Source organism: Suncus etruscus, chromosome 4 (genome assembly GCF_024139225.1).
Source record: "Suncus etruscus isolate mSunEtr1 chromosome 4, mSunEtr1.pri.cur, whole genome shotgun sequence".
Classification (NCBI taxonomy): domain Eukaryota; kingdom Metazoa; phylum Chordata; class Mammalia; order Eulipotyphla; family Soricidae; genus Suncus; species Suncus etruscus.
The window spans coordinates 159,189,369-159,204,162 of NC_064851.1; the positions used below are offsets into that span (position 1 = coordinate 159,189,369).

General features: G+C 35.9%; 1 protein-coding gene across 5 annotated transcripts in view; it reads right to left on the reverse strand.

The window, feature by feature from the left end:
- The window catches only part of CSNK1G3 (casein kinase 1 gamma 3), an 86,843-nt gene that overhangs the window by 17,942 nt on the left and 54,107 nt on the right, over positions 1-14,794 (reverse strand). Inside the window, exons 6-10 of one of the 5 annotated variants that reach the window (XM_049771396.1) lie at positions 11,819-11,904; positions 11,633-11,717; positions 8,718-8,863; positions 6,645-6,740; positions 3,056-3,151 (exon numbers count right to left, since the gene is read on the reverse strand). In XM_049771396.1, coding sequence (XP_049627353.1) covers positions 3,056-3,151; positions 6,645-6,740; positions 8,718-8,863; positions 11,633-11,717; positions 11,819-11,904 — 509 coding nt within the window. Of the gene's footprint in view, positions 1-3,055; positions 3,152-6,644; positions 6,741-8,717; positions 8,867-11,632; positions 11,718-11,818; positions 11,905-14,794 lie in introns of all 5 variants that reach the window. The other 4 variants (XM_049771397.1, XM_049771395.1, XM_049771399.1 and 1 more) reach the window with 4 other exon arrangements.

Consider the following 14,794-nt stretch of genomic DNA (forward strand, 5'->3'; position numbering starts at 1 on the left):
TACCCACTGTACTATCTTATTAGCAGCTCACTTTCTCTTGAGAATGATAAAGTATACCATATAAATTATAAATTCAATATTTATCTTGGGATAGGAATAAGATTCAGCTAGGATATCACTTTAGGCTTACTATACTTTGGGCAAATTTTTCTTTTCTTTTCTTGGTTTTTGGGCTCAGGGATTACTCTGGCTCTGGGCTCAGAAATCACTCCTGGCAGGTTCGGGGTATATTACTGGAGGTCAGAGATCAAGCCTGGGTTACCCTGGGTCGGCCACATGCAAGCCAAATGCTCTATCTACTGTGCTTATCGCTCCAGCCTGAAAAACTTTTTTTCATGACAGTCAAACATGCTTAAAGTTCATCACGTGAGGAAAGTTAATGCAATAAAATATGTTAAAAAATTATAAAAATCGGGGCCGGGCGGTGGCGCTGGAGGTAAGGTGCCTGCCTTGCCTGCGCTAACCGCGGACCGCGGTTCGATCCCCCCCCGGCGTCCCATATGGTCCCCCAAGAAGCCAGGAGCAACTTCTGAGCGCATAGCCAGGAGTAACCCCTGAGCGTCACAGGGTGTGGCCCAAAAACCAAAAAAAAAAAAAAATAAATAAAAAAAATAAAAAATAAATAAATAAAAATCATAAATTTTTATAAGAATTATAAAAATACTATCTTTTTGCTTTATAAATACTAGAATCTAGTAATTCAAACTGATCACTTATTGATGATTAAAATGAAGACAAATATAGCTAGACTCTTAAGGCAGATCAAAAAAATTGAAATATCTTTTTGAAAATCTGTGAAAAATAGAAAATAAAATGCTAAAGATAGGAGCTACCAATCCTTTGACAGAGCAGAGGTCCCATGAGTCACTTTTGGAAATCCCACATAGTAAATGCAGCTAAGAAAACACATTTATAGAAATGGAACAGAAGTGGCAGAAAACTTTTTTATTTTTTTTTTTCGTTTTTGGACCACACCCAGCGGTGCTCAGGGGTTACTCCTGGCTGTGTGCTCAGAAATAACTCCTGGCAGGCACCGGGGAGGGGGGGGGGGCGGCATATGGGACACCGGGACTCGAACCAGCACCTTTGGTCCTGGATCGGCTGCTTGCAAGGCAAACACCACTGTGCTATCTCTCTGGGCCCCAGAAAACATTTCTAATATTGGGTATTTCCCTGAGCACTGACTTTAGCAAACTGTAATCATATAAAGTTATATACAATTCACAGATGAAAATTAAATATAATCTGTTCAATATACATTTCTATTAATGTGAACTGGTATCATTAAAATAATTCTACCATTTAGGCCTTTGAGTACCTCTAGTTGTTTCGTTGTTGTTTTGGGGCTACACCGAAGGCACTCAGGGGTTACTCCTGGCTCAGGTAATCATAAGAGATGCCTGGGATTAAACCCAGGTCCATCTTGGGTCAGCTGCATGCAAGGCAAATGCCCTACAGCTGTGCTACCACTCCGGCCCCTCATTAGATATTTATAGAAATGTTCAAAGTTAAAAATTACTGGGCCAGAGCTGTGGCGCAGTGATAGGGCATTTGCCTTGCACGCAGCTGACCCAGGACGGACTTTGGTTTGATTCCCCGCATCCCATATGGTCCCGTAAGCCAGGAGCAATTTCTGAGCGCATAGCCAGTATACTTAACCCCTGAGCATCACCGGGTGTGGCCCAAAAAACCAAAAACCAAACTAAAATAAAACAAAACAAATAACCCACACACAAAAATAAAAATCACTGAGTTCCAAAAAAAATATATAAAACTCTATAAAACTATTTGGTTAGATGATTTAATTATCTCTAAGATTAAATAGTAAAAAGAAAAATCAGCACCTGTAAGATTTGTTCACAAATTATTTTGAAATTCAAACGAAAATAGAAAAAAATAAAAATACTTAGTAGTTTAAAGATGTATATAAAAGAGCCAGGGCAATAGTAGAGTAAGGCATATGCCTTGCATATAGCCAATCCAGGTTTGATCTCTGTCATCCCATATGGTCCCCCCAAACCTTCCAGGAGTGTTCCCTTAGCACAGAACCAGAGGTAAGCCCTGAGCACCAATGGATGTGGCCCAAAACAAAACAATTAAATAAGAGATAGATATTTAAGTCAAGATTCTAGAGGAGCCAAAGAGAAAGTAGAGTGAGTTAAGCTGCTTGTCTTGCACATAGCCAACCAGGTTCAATGCCCAGCATCACATATAGTTCTCCAATCTCCAGGACTGCTCCATGACCACAGAGCAAGAAGGGAGAGAGGGGGTGCTCACAGCCCCTCCAAAATTAAGGTTCTAAATTGAAATGGACTATGTTTATATTCACCACATTAGTTAAACAAACTAGCATTTAAAAGATAACTGTAAGGAGACCTTATAAAAAAAGTTACAAGATTATGTAAGTTATCTGACTTAATAACAAAAGAAAATGAAAATCAAGGGGTAGGAGAGGGCAAGCTACAGTAGCTATTTCTAAATACTATATAGAAACAGAGAGAAACACATCAAAAAGACTTTGCTTTAAAATTCTATCTTCAGAGAACTGAAACAGTTAAAAGTTTTTTTACTTTAAATTATTTCCTCCATCTGATACTTTAAGTACAATCAAAACATACCATAACAAAAACTAGGGTCATGTTTATTGGACAAATTAAATAGGGAGCACATTCTAACTATTAAGGGAAAAGTTAGGTATCTATTTTGAAGGAGTCAAAGAGAAAAGATATAAAGCCGTTTCATTAGATCATTAAAAATCATATTGAAAAATCAAAGTTAACACTTATTTCATGTATTTTTTCTAACCTTCTATATGATTTACTTAAATATTACTGTATTTAGTTGCAAAAAAATATACAAAGGCAAAATCTTAGTATCCTGGTTGGTTCCTCTAGACCATGTTAATTCTGCTTTATGGTTAAATACAAAGGAATAGAATTATGGAGAGTTCAGCAACAAGTTTTTCATTAGGATATGAACCATGCCATGAGTTTCAAAAAAAGGGTTAGTTGTATAAATCTGGGAAATAATCACTCATGCAAAAATCAGAAAATACCTGTACCGAGCCACCATGTCTGTCTGCTGCAAGGTGAGCTCTCAAATGGTGGGGATTTGCCTGCTGGGAGTCCCAAGCTGCCCTGTGGTCTGCCGACTGCCATTTTTTTAATGCATGTGGCATGCATGGAAGAAGAAAGACCCAATATGTTAAACATCTCATCCTTATAATATATAAAACAAATGTATAAAAGGAAATTTAAAATATCCTTACTATTCTGAATCTACAGTGATCTTTGCATACTGAATATGGAGAGATTTTAGTTAAGTTGCTAAAATACTCAAATGATCATATATAATAGAACTATAAAATTTTTAAAATGAAAAGATTTAGACTCCATTATTAATTTTATTTTAAAAAGTTAACAAAGAACTGGGGAGGCAAAAAAAAAAAAAGCCTACAAAAGCACTTTCAATAAATCATGAATGTATAAAAAAGCATCCACTATAATTTCCCACAGTAGAGGTCCCCATTTGTTTTCTGATGAGAAATTACTTTTAGCAAGGCTAAAAAAAGAAAAAGAAAAAAAGTTCTTAAGTAGTGAGTTTAGTCCTAGAAAACCATTTTCTTTTTGCCTATTAAAAAAGTGTTCTATGAAAAAGTGAACTGTCATAGAATATTAGATGGCAAAACAAACCTTAACAAATATATTCCTATACATATTAATCTCTTTGTTTACTTGACCATTTTTCACCTATTCCAAATTAAAAAACCCAATTTCCTTGAAAAAGACTAATTACTCTTAGTGCATTTAGATGCCTTGGTAAATTCACAAGGCAAAAACCACACAGAAATAAAAAAGACTATTAGCAGAACTAGTAGTTGCTTAAAAGGATCACTTTCTCTTCTTCAGGAAAATGTAGTAAAAATTAATAAAGAGACTATGGAAGAATACAGTACCATGGTTCTATTCCATGTCTGGATCAGCATTCATTGCTTCATGAGTGCCAATCACATTTTAAAATAAGAGTATCATCCATATTTTACTGATGACAACACTAAAATGTTAAATACTTCTTAGGCATAAAAGTAGCAGAGTTGCCTCAAATTCTGAATCTACCACTCTGCCAATGATATTTCCTCATTCCTCACCACAATTCTTCTTTTTTAAAACCTTTAGTAATCTTTTTTTTTTTTTAACCAAATTTTAAGAAAATCTTCCTTGAAATCCTAAGTATTCTGAGGTATAAGGGAACCTAAGAGTAGATATAAGGCCAGACAATCATTTAGTAAAAGAATGATCAAATTTAGTTAGAAACAATGAATGGATCGTTCAGAACTAAGTTAATAGCATAATGCAAAACTATCTACTCTGGCATGATTTCATCAAAATTATTATCATATTTCTAAGGTTTTCATCAAATCTATAACCAGAATTGAACAAACTTGTAACTTATAATAAAACAAATGAAAGAAAATAAATTAAGAGATTATAAAAACGGTACTAAAACTGAGACAAATATCTAAAGCATAAAGCAACACTGGGAAGTTCATGGACATCTAAAAATATAAAAAGTATTGAACCCTTGCCTCAGAATAAGCATTTATATGCACCCAACATGCCTATAAAATTTCAGAATCCCTTGAAACTTCAATAACATTCTAAGCTATAAATTGCTTAACTGGAAATAAAGGTTACTGTCATTTAAAGGATTATCTATTTTTCCTTTGGGATTGTGAACTATGAGTTTTTAATACAACTTAAACTATTCAAAGTTTTATAAACATTTCACAATTTTTATTCAGATAAACAACACTTCTCTCCTGGTGACATGTATCACCTAACCTAAAGGCTAACATACAGGAAAAAAAACATGCCCACAGATAGTACAACAGATCTACAGAAAAGTGAGTTCCTGCCATTGGTGAATCACAATTGCATTAGTGATGTCTGAAATATCTAGAAAGGCAAACTCAAATATATTATAAATATAATTCAACAATAAATTTTTGTATTCAATAGCTAATATCCCTCATAGCTTTGAATCTAAAGACTTGGAGCACTGAATAAATTACTGATAAATTTTCGAGTATGTTTGAGAAATTAACTCTGTACTATTTTATAAAACACAAACTCCCATTCTTAACCTATGAATACTTCTTCCTATTATAGCATCTTATCAGAATACTCAAGCTATTAAGTAGTATGTTTTATATTTGAAGTAATTTATATCTAAGCTACTTTTCTGTTCTTGTGTTTTTTAAGATAAGTCTAAAACTATTTTTGATTGGCTATATTTAAAGCATATTATAAAATATTCCCCTAATGCAGAAATTTTGCTATAATTTTTAATAAATGATGTTCTTTAGTTTAACCCTCGATTTGAACACTGTTGGGACCAATGATTTACCATTATTTAGATGAAAGATAATGCACTATCCTTCTCCAAACATGATTGTTATAAGAATTCTAAAGACACTAAAATCAAGTGACCACAATCAATTTTGTCAGAGAAAGCTATAGTAGAGTTTTCCTACAATTAAAAAAAGGATAGACGGCTCAAAATATCAATCATTTTCCATTGCCTTATCCAGAAAATAGAAACACTGCCCACTCACTGATCTTTTATGCCTTACCTTGAATCTGCTCTGTTCAAAATATTTCAAGCAAACTTAAATGCAAACAAATCCTACATTTTTAATTACTTGCTCACTCTCCCCTTCAATGTTCACATTCTTTCACCTGCCTTTAAAGATTTATTCATTTATCTGCTAACTTCAAATTTATCTTCTCTATGAAGTATTTATTAATCTCAACATATTCCAAGGATCCTTCAGAACAATTAGGTTATATGTAATCGAGCTTATTTAGCTTTATAATGTACTTGTGATCTAACTAATTATAATAAACCTACATGATGAGTTGAGGTTTACTGAAAAGTAACTATAAACTAGTGTTACATATTATTTCTACTTCACAGATGAGGACAACTTGGGCTTTAAATAATTTATCTGTCTAGAGTCAAGTCATATCAAGACATAGCTTAGTTTCTGGAGAAATTAAGATTTTTAGTCACTCCTCACAAAATCATTTTCTATGGGACATCCTTTTTCCTCACTTCTGCATTTCTACAACAGGCAGAAAGATCAATTTTATTTCTTTCTTTTGAGGTATCAGGGATCAAACCCAGGGCAAGGTAAGAACAATTTCAAATAGAAAAAACTAAGCAAATAATACAATGAACTAAACTGTAGTTAGTATAATAAACTGCCATAACAATTCAATCCAACAAGGTACCCAAATAATAACGTTCTAACAGTATATTAAGTACTATTCAAAATTCATAATTTAAGTCACTATTAGAAATTTATAGTTGAACACTTTAATATTATTAAACTAATAACAATTAGGGAACAAAGTTCACTGGAAATGAGTTTTCCATCCTAAACAGGTTTATGCATACAGTTGTATAAAAGAAAATATGTGTTTCAATGCCTCAATGTGTGTTGTGCACATGCATACCACATGCCCATATGTTCACACATATAGAACTATCATGTATGCATAGCAGAACACCAAATAGATTCATAAATTTCAGAAAGTGATAAAAGCAAACTAAGACATTTTATATCTCAAAGGGCAGCAAACCTGGTTTTTGGATTGCTGCATCTTGTCTCTGTGTTGGTGTGCTTCTCTGTTTGATGATAGAGCAGGATCTTGCTGAACTGAACCCACTGGAGTAGGCTACAATACAAGAACATTCATATGAACACATTCTGCTCCAGATATTTCACCTAAAATCAATGTTATAAAATAACAAGATTGGGGCCAGAGCAATAGCACCGTCAGTAAGTCACTTGCCTTGCACTCAACTCACCCAGGTTCAATATCCTGACACACATATGATTCCCCTTCCAGGAGTGATCCCAGATCACAGAACTAGTATTAAACCCTGAGCAGTGCCCTCCTCCCAAAAAAGACATCAAGGTAAAATTAAAACAAAATTGGGTAATGTCTTAGGAAAATTATTATTAAAATGTTTGTAAAATATTTGTAATACTTTATTAGTACTTTATAACAACATAAAACAGCCCAACAAATATTTACTGTCAGTTTACTTTATCAAATAAAAATTACTAGGGGCAGGGAAAAATAAATACATAAAATAAAAAGTACTAGTGACTTTGTATTTCTCTTAAACAGAAATTTTAAATGCTACTAAATATAACAGAAAAATAAGAGCAATTTTTAATCAGCTTAACAAGTTCACTATTAATCCTATTCTCAGGAGTTTATGTACATTTAAAAACTTTTCAAATGTAATTCAGAACTTAATATAATGAAATTATATTCAAAGTTGCATCACAAATACACACAATTTGTGTGACTGTGAAAAATTAAGAATAAAAATTAAATACTTAATTCAACAGCTCAAAACTACCTGAATCTGAAAGTTTGGTATTTTCAAATATGGATAAATATTTGCAAATAGTGCACACAATAAGAGGAGATTTTGTAAAACAGGCATTTGGTATCATACATAATGACAAATATTTTAATGTGATGAGCATTCAATCCACAACTATAATCAAGACATCTCTTTAGTTATAAAATTTACATGCAATTTTATTTTTTTGTTGTTGCTTTTGTTTTGGTCTGTTTTGAAAGCCTCAAAGATTATTCCTGGTTTTTCACTTAGAAACTACTCCTAGCAGGAGCAATAACACAGTGGAAGGGCATTTGCCTTGCACGTGGCTGACCCGGGATGGACCCAGGTTCAAACCCCTGCATCCCATATGATCCGCAAGCTTGCGAGGAGCGATTTCTGAGCACAAAGCAAGGAGCAACCCCTGAGCATCACTGGGTGTGGCCCCAAAACAATAGAAATTACTTCTGGCAGTGGTCAGTGAACCATAAGCGGTGCCAGAAAATTGAACTTGGGAAGATCAACTGGGATGGCAGGGATCAAAGCTGTGCTGGCTGTGTGCAAAGCAAATGTCCTGCCTACTATACTATCAACTCATCCCCTTAAATGTAACTTAAAAAACCTAAACATGGTTCAATATATTCCAAAAGTAACCTAACCTGCTAGATAAAAACATAATTGTTCATTTTAAGTATTTTGAAAATGGCTAATAAATATATAACAAAAATAATAAATTTATCATTCACACTGAACAAAAATATGTATTTGGCAATAATAACTCAATGAACAATAAGATATCAAAGCGGCTGGAGCAATCGCACAGCAGTAGAGCGTTTGTATTGCACATGGCCAACCTAGGATGGACCCGGGTTCAATCCCCAGCATTCCATATGGCCCCCCGAGCCGCCAGGAGCAATTTCTGAGTGCAGAGTCAGGAGTAACCCCTAAGCGTTGCTGGGTGTAGCCCCAAAACAAAAAACAAACAAAAAAATAACATCATTCTAAAGAGCAAAAAGTAAGCTGGAACAGCTTAGATGTAGAGCATTTGCTTTGTGTGTGTAAAATCTTGGGTTTGGTAACCAGCCACTCAAAAAAAAAAAAAAAAAATACTACACATTAAAATAAAATAAATGGCACAAAATCAAAATACAGATGTTCCAAGAAAAATCTTAGTATTCTTATATCTAAAGTTTGTGAAAGCATATGCAATTAATACTTTTCAAAAGTAATTATTTTCAAGCTGTAAAGCAAATCTGTTTCAGGTTATAAAATCTTTTCTAGCACAAAGTACTTACCAACTGTTTACCAATCCAGTCATACTCATAATCAAACATATATCCTTTTCGATCAAATAAGTCAGTAAAAAGCTTTCGTAAGTAGTCATAATCTGGTTTCTCAAAAAAATCTAGTCTTCTTACATAACGAAGATATGTTGCCATTTCTTCTAGAAAGAAAATGAAAATTATTCTGATTATAATTACCTATATATTCAATACTAAAGTTATTTAGTATCTAAAAATCCTTAATTATTTTTATTTTTTTTAATTTTTATATCCCTTCCCACCTTAACTGTGATACCATGGTTTGCATTAAATTAATGACACCTTCAGAATATCTAGTTCTTTTTTATTTTTTGAAAGAATATCTGATTCTTTTTTTTTTCTTTTTTTGGTTTTTCGGGCTACACCCGTTTGATGCTCAGGGGTTCCTACTGGCTAAGCACTCAGAAATTGCCCCTGGCTTGGGGGGACCATATGGGATGCAGGGGGATCGAACGGCAGTCCTTCCTTGGGTAGCGCTTGCAAGGAAGACACCTTACCTCTAACGCCACTTCGCTGGCCCCAGAATATCTGATTCTTATAGTACCACCAAGTCATAAACATTTATAGGTCTTAGAAAGTGCTGCAGCTGTTGGAGCTACAAAAAGCAGATGATCTGAAGGTATCCGTCTGTGTAGTGTATGTGCGTGCACACACACACAAACACAGACACACAGACACACACAGATACACACACACACACACACACACACACACTCTGTTCTAACGGCCCCCAAACACTATCACACACAGTGTTCTAATTTCCCAAACTCACACTCACACTTTCTCTCTCTCCCTCTGTCTCCTTCCCTAGCTCCCACACACATTTCTGGGAGGGAGTTCTTTCTACAGGTGAATTGCACCAAGTTCTAGTATGTATAGGTCATGTCCCACACTTTTTTCATTCCCTGAGATCCCACTGCAGGCTTACAGGAGATGGAATGTGCCAAACCTAAAGTTGCTCAAGCATAAAAAGATGGTACAATTACACAAAGAGACTAGGTGAGGTTCAGTATGCTGTCTTTTCAGTGCACTGGAGATGGCAACCTGCCAAGAACTGTCTCTGCAACAGTGACGTGACAATCCAGTGGGTCCAAGGTCACAACCTCCCCAAGCCTTCCCAGCCAGGTAATCAAGAAGAATCCTATCAGTGGCAGGCACAAAAACCATGACAACAGATATAAAAAACTAGGGCATCAGATACTTTTAATGATTTCCTTCCGACAGAGAGTTTTCTGGAGCAAGGCAGAGGGATATTAGGAAGAAAATAACTGATAGAGGTCTCCCCAAAAAGGTTTATTAGTCAACCCTAGATTTTTGCTTAATTAGAAGCCTTACTATTTGGCTACAACAAAAAACAAACCAATGGGCCTCTCTTACAGAGAGATGAGTTCTGGGGTCTCTGCCTTTTGCATTGACCTGAAGAATATAATTATTTAAGAGCTCTTTTTCTTTTGGTGACAGCCTGCAGGTGTAAGATCTACTGTCCACCAGTCAGACAACACAGTTTCTAAATGGTATCAGCCAAAAATGAAAAAAAAAAAAAAAAAAAAGGTACTAAACAAAGGTATAAACTTCTTTATGGAAAATGAAAGTTGAAAGAATGAATCCAGCAACCACTATTCCCTGACAACCACTCCATTCATAACTTAAAATGTGCCAAATGATACCCATTAAGACAGTACAGTGCTTAACTGAGCAGCAAGTTTCCTGGCACCATCAACAATGTCCTTGGGGTTTGACTACTAACACCTCCGTAGCCTGCAGTTCGTCCATAACAGTATGCTTCAAAGGTAGGGACACCCTGTATCTATTAGGCCAAGAAATTTTGTTTCTAATTTCCCCCAATATTTACTGTGCCAAAACAAAAAAGAAAAGAAAAGAAAGAAAAACCCTGCCACATCTGCCCCTCCTTTATTTATTTTTCATTTGTTTATTTCTTCTTTTATTTTATTTATTTATAGCTTCCAGACAGGGGCTCCCACCCGCCTTTTTTTTTTTATTATAACAGAACCACAGAACATGGATCATCATGTTCTGCCTCATATTTCTATATCTTCCTACAAACCCAGGGGCCAAGCGATCTCAAGAGCATTGAGTGGAAATAAAAAAAATGGCCAACCTAAATACCCAAGGCAAAGTTAATGACAACTGAATCAAGAGACCCAAACTACAAGCTATTTTGGTTGGCAATACTAAATAATGGCTTTTTCTCCTATTTTAGAGAGCATATATTTAGAGCGTGTGTGTGTGTGTGTGTGTGTGTGTGTGTGTGTGTGTGTGTGTGTGTGTGTGTGTGTGTGTGTGTGTGTGTGTGTGTGCGCGCGCGCGCGCGCGCGCAGGCGCGTATGAATAAAATACTGAGAGTTGTTTTGTTTTTGATAACAGTCACCCACAATGAGAGATCCAAAATATTTCTGTCAATAATGAGACAGGCAATATAGGTCTAACAGCATGGTGAAAAGGTCCAGTGGTGCTCAGAGATCATGAGCCACACCCAGGAGTCCTTGGGGAATATTTAAGGAATCATGAGACATTAACAGATTTGGGGGGGTGGGGGGACTAAAGGACTGTCTTCAAGCTGTGCTTTGGGAACAAATAAATCACTTCTGGCAATACTCCACTAATTAGGCTGAAGAGTTCAATGGTAGGACATGGTAATGCTTGGAGCCTACAGTGCATTTCCTATCAGAGTAAAAAGAGTGAATTCAGGGCCTTGCACATACAAGACAAGTCCTCCTAACACTTGAGCTATCTCAACATTCCTTGACAACTACTACATAATATTTTATGATCTTACTTTTTCAAGCACAGAAAAGAAAAACAAACTTAAACAATAAAAATTAAGGTACTGGTCTTCCACAGATAAACACATCTTAGACATTCCTCACCTGGAAAATTTTCACATAACACTTCTATTGGTGTGGCTCGTTTAGTATCTCCAATCTTCTGATACCTCTCTTTTAATGTGTCAGCCTAAAGAAGAAAAAAAATCTTCAGAAGATGGCAATTTTATAACATATGAAAAACAGAAAAATCTTAAGATTAATAATTTGTATAATTTTATATTAAGTTACCTTTAAACCTTGCCAAGGAAGACTGCCTCTCAGAAAATACATGAACATATGACCTAAAGCTTCTAAGTCATCTCTTCTACTTTGTTCTGAAACATTAAAAAAAATATAAATTTAATGTTCCATTTGCAGCTAAGGAGGTAAGAATGTAGAACTGTTTCGAGGGCAAGTGGACCCCACCCCAACACATCAGCAGCACTTAGATGCACATCTCTCTGAAGACTGGCACCTCCTCCCCCACCAGGAGAGCACATATCAATGAAGATGAGGGGATCCCACCTGGAGGGAGGAGCTAAAGGAGCACTCCATGACTGCACACTTCTAGTCAACCCCAGCACAACACACAGAAAACACGACACCACAAGCGTGATAATCTGGAAACAATGCAGGCCTCCACCATGGTTAGAAAATGGTAGTTCTACCAGGGAAGACCCTACTGCTGCTCTGACATTGATCTACTCAAAAGAGTCTTCCCTTAACACTGAGAAGACTTAACAACAATAATGACCTGCTTACTGAACAGGGCTTTCTGCATTGCCCTTTAATAGTGAGTGGAAATTAGAGGAGGCTCGCACCATCCTGACTTCAATGTAGGATATACAGATTCCAGGACCTTAAATACAGAAACGTGAGATCAACAACAGAGACTGTGAAAAATATAACTGTATGGGCACTACAGACAATGACCAGGATTGGACAAACTAGTCTGCCTGGAGCCTAGCGTTGGTCTTATGCCAGGAAACTTCAGGGGTAGGGTCTCCTTGTATTTAGGCCAAGGCTTTTCCTTCCCATGTCCCCCATATTTTGGTGAGCCTATGCAAACGATAACTGCCACTCTAACACCATTTTTACTGTGCTCCTTTGACTCTAAATCTTAAAAAAAAAAAAAAACACTTAAACTTTTGAGGCTAACTTAAACTAATATGCAAGTGCATGGAAATGTAAAAAACTACTATGCCTTCAAGTTTAAATAGTTACATAAATTTCATGGCTTTAGATTGCTTGGTGTACAACTAAGAAATATTATAATGTACTACAATCTGGGGACTTGAGGGACAAAGTAATTGTACGTGGATTCAGTTTTATTTTTCTTAATGTTCCTTGACTATAAGATCAAAATTAAGGTGTCGGCAGGGGGATTTCTTCTGAGAACTCTGTTTTTGAGTGATTGCCCTTTCACTGTAACTTTACCTTGTCTCTTTCTTTGCATCATTGTTCACATATTTAAAAATAAATTAAAAAAATTTCAAAAAAAAAGAAAACGGTAGTTCTAATGACCAAAAAAATACCAAACAACTATTGAACATCTCACATAAGGGGTTTAGAGAAGAAATATGGAGGATTCTCAGAGTCTCAAAGAAAGAGCACAACAAACTGAAGAAACTACAGAAGAATATGAAAATAGAAATGAGAAAACTCCAAACTGAAATAATAACTGAAAAACATGGTAGACAAATGAAAATCTCATTGGAAATGCTCTCCAACAGAGTAACAGCAGCTGAGGAGTCAATCAGTGAACTGGAAGATGAGATGCACAACTCCATAATAGAAGAAACTGGAAAAAAGCCTTAAATTATCAGACAATGGGAAAAATCCTCAAAGTATGGTGAACAGATGATAATAGAAGTCATTGATAAATGCAATAGAAACATTAAGAAACATTGGAGTACACAAAATCAAATATCTTGGAATCAACTTGACTAAAGACGTGAAGGACCTATATAAAGAAATCTATAAAACCCAGCTCCAAGAAATAAGAGGACACGCAGAAATGGAAAAACATAACCTGCTCATGGATTGGCCGGATTAACATCATTAAAATGGCAATACTCCCCTAAGCATTGTACAGATTTAATGTGATTCCTCTAACAATAACCATGACATTTTTCAAAGAAGTGGATCAGGCACTTCTGAAATTTATTTGGAACAATCGACACCCTTGAATAGTTAAAAGCACTCCTTGGAAAAAGGAATATGGGAGGCATTACTTTCCCCAACTTTAAACTGTATTACAAAGCATTAGTTATCAAAACAGCATAGTATTGGAATAAAAACAGACCCTCAGATCAGTGGAATAGGCTTGAGTAATCAGAGATTGTTCCCCAGATATAGTCACCTACTTTTTGATAAAGGAGAAAGAAATCCTAAATGGAACAAGGAAAGCATCTCCAACAAGTGGTGTTGACACAACTGGTTAGCCACTTGCAAAAAAGCAAACTCAGACCCCCAGCTAGCACCATGTACGAAGGTAATATTCAAATGGATTAAAGACCTTGGTATCAGACCTGAAATCATAAGGTATATAGAACAACACGTAAGTAAAACACTCCATGACATTGAGACTAAAGGCATCTTTAAGGAGGAAACAGCACTCTCCAAACAAGTGGAAGCCGATATAAACAGATGGAACTATATTAAGCTGAAGCTTCTGCACCTCAAAGGAAATAGTGTCCAGAATACAAGAGCCACCCATTGAGTGGAAGAAACTATTCACCTATATCCATCAGATAAGGGGCTAATATCCAAAATATACAAGGCACTGACAGAACTCTACAAGAAAAAAACATCAAATCCCATCAAAAAATGGGGAGAAGAAATGAACAGACCTTTGACAAAAAAGAAATACAAATGGCCAAAAGGCACATAAAAAATACTCCACATTACTAATCATTAGGGAGATGCAAATCAAAACAACTATGAGGTACCATCTTACACCACAGATTGGCGCACATCACAAAGAATGAGAATTGTGCTGGCAGGGATGTGGAGAAAAAGGAACTCTTTTTCACTGCTGGTGGGAATGCCATTTAGTCCAACCTTTATGGAAAGCAATATGGAGATTCCTCCAAAAACTGGAAATTGAGCTCCCATGTGATCCAGCTATACCACTCCTAGGGATATACCCTAGGAACACACACACACACACACACACACACACACACACACACACACACACACACACACACACACACACAATTC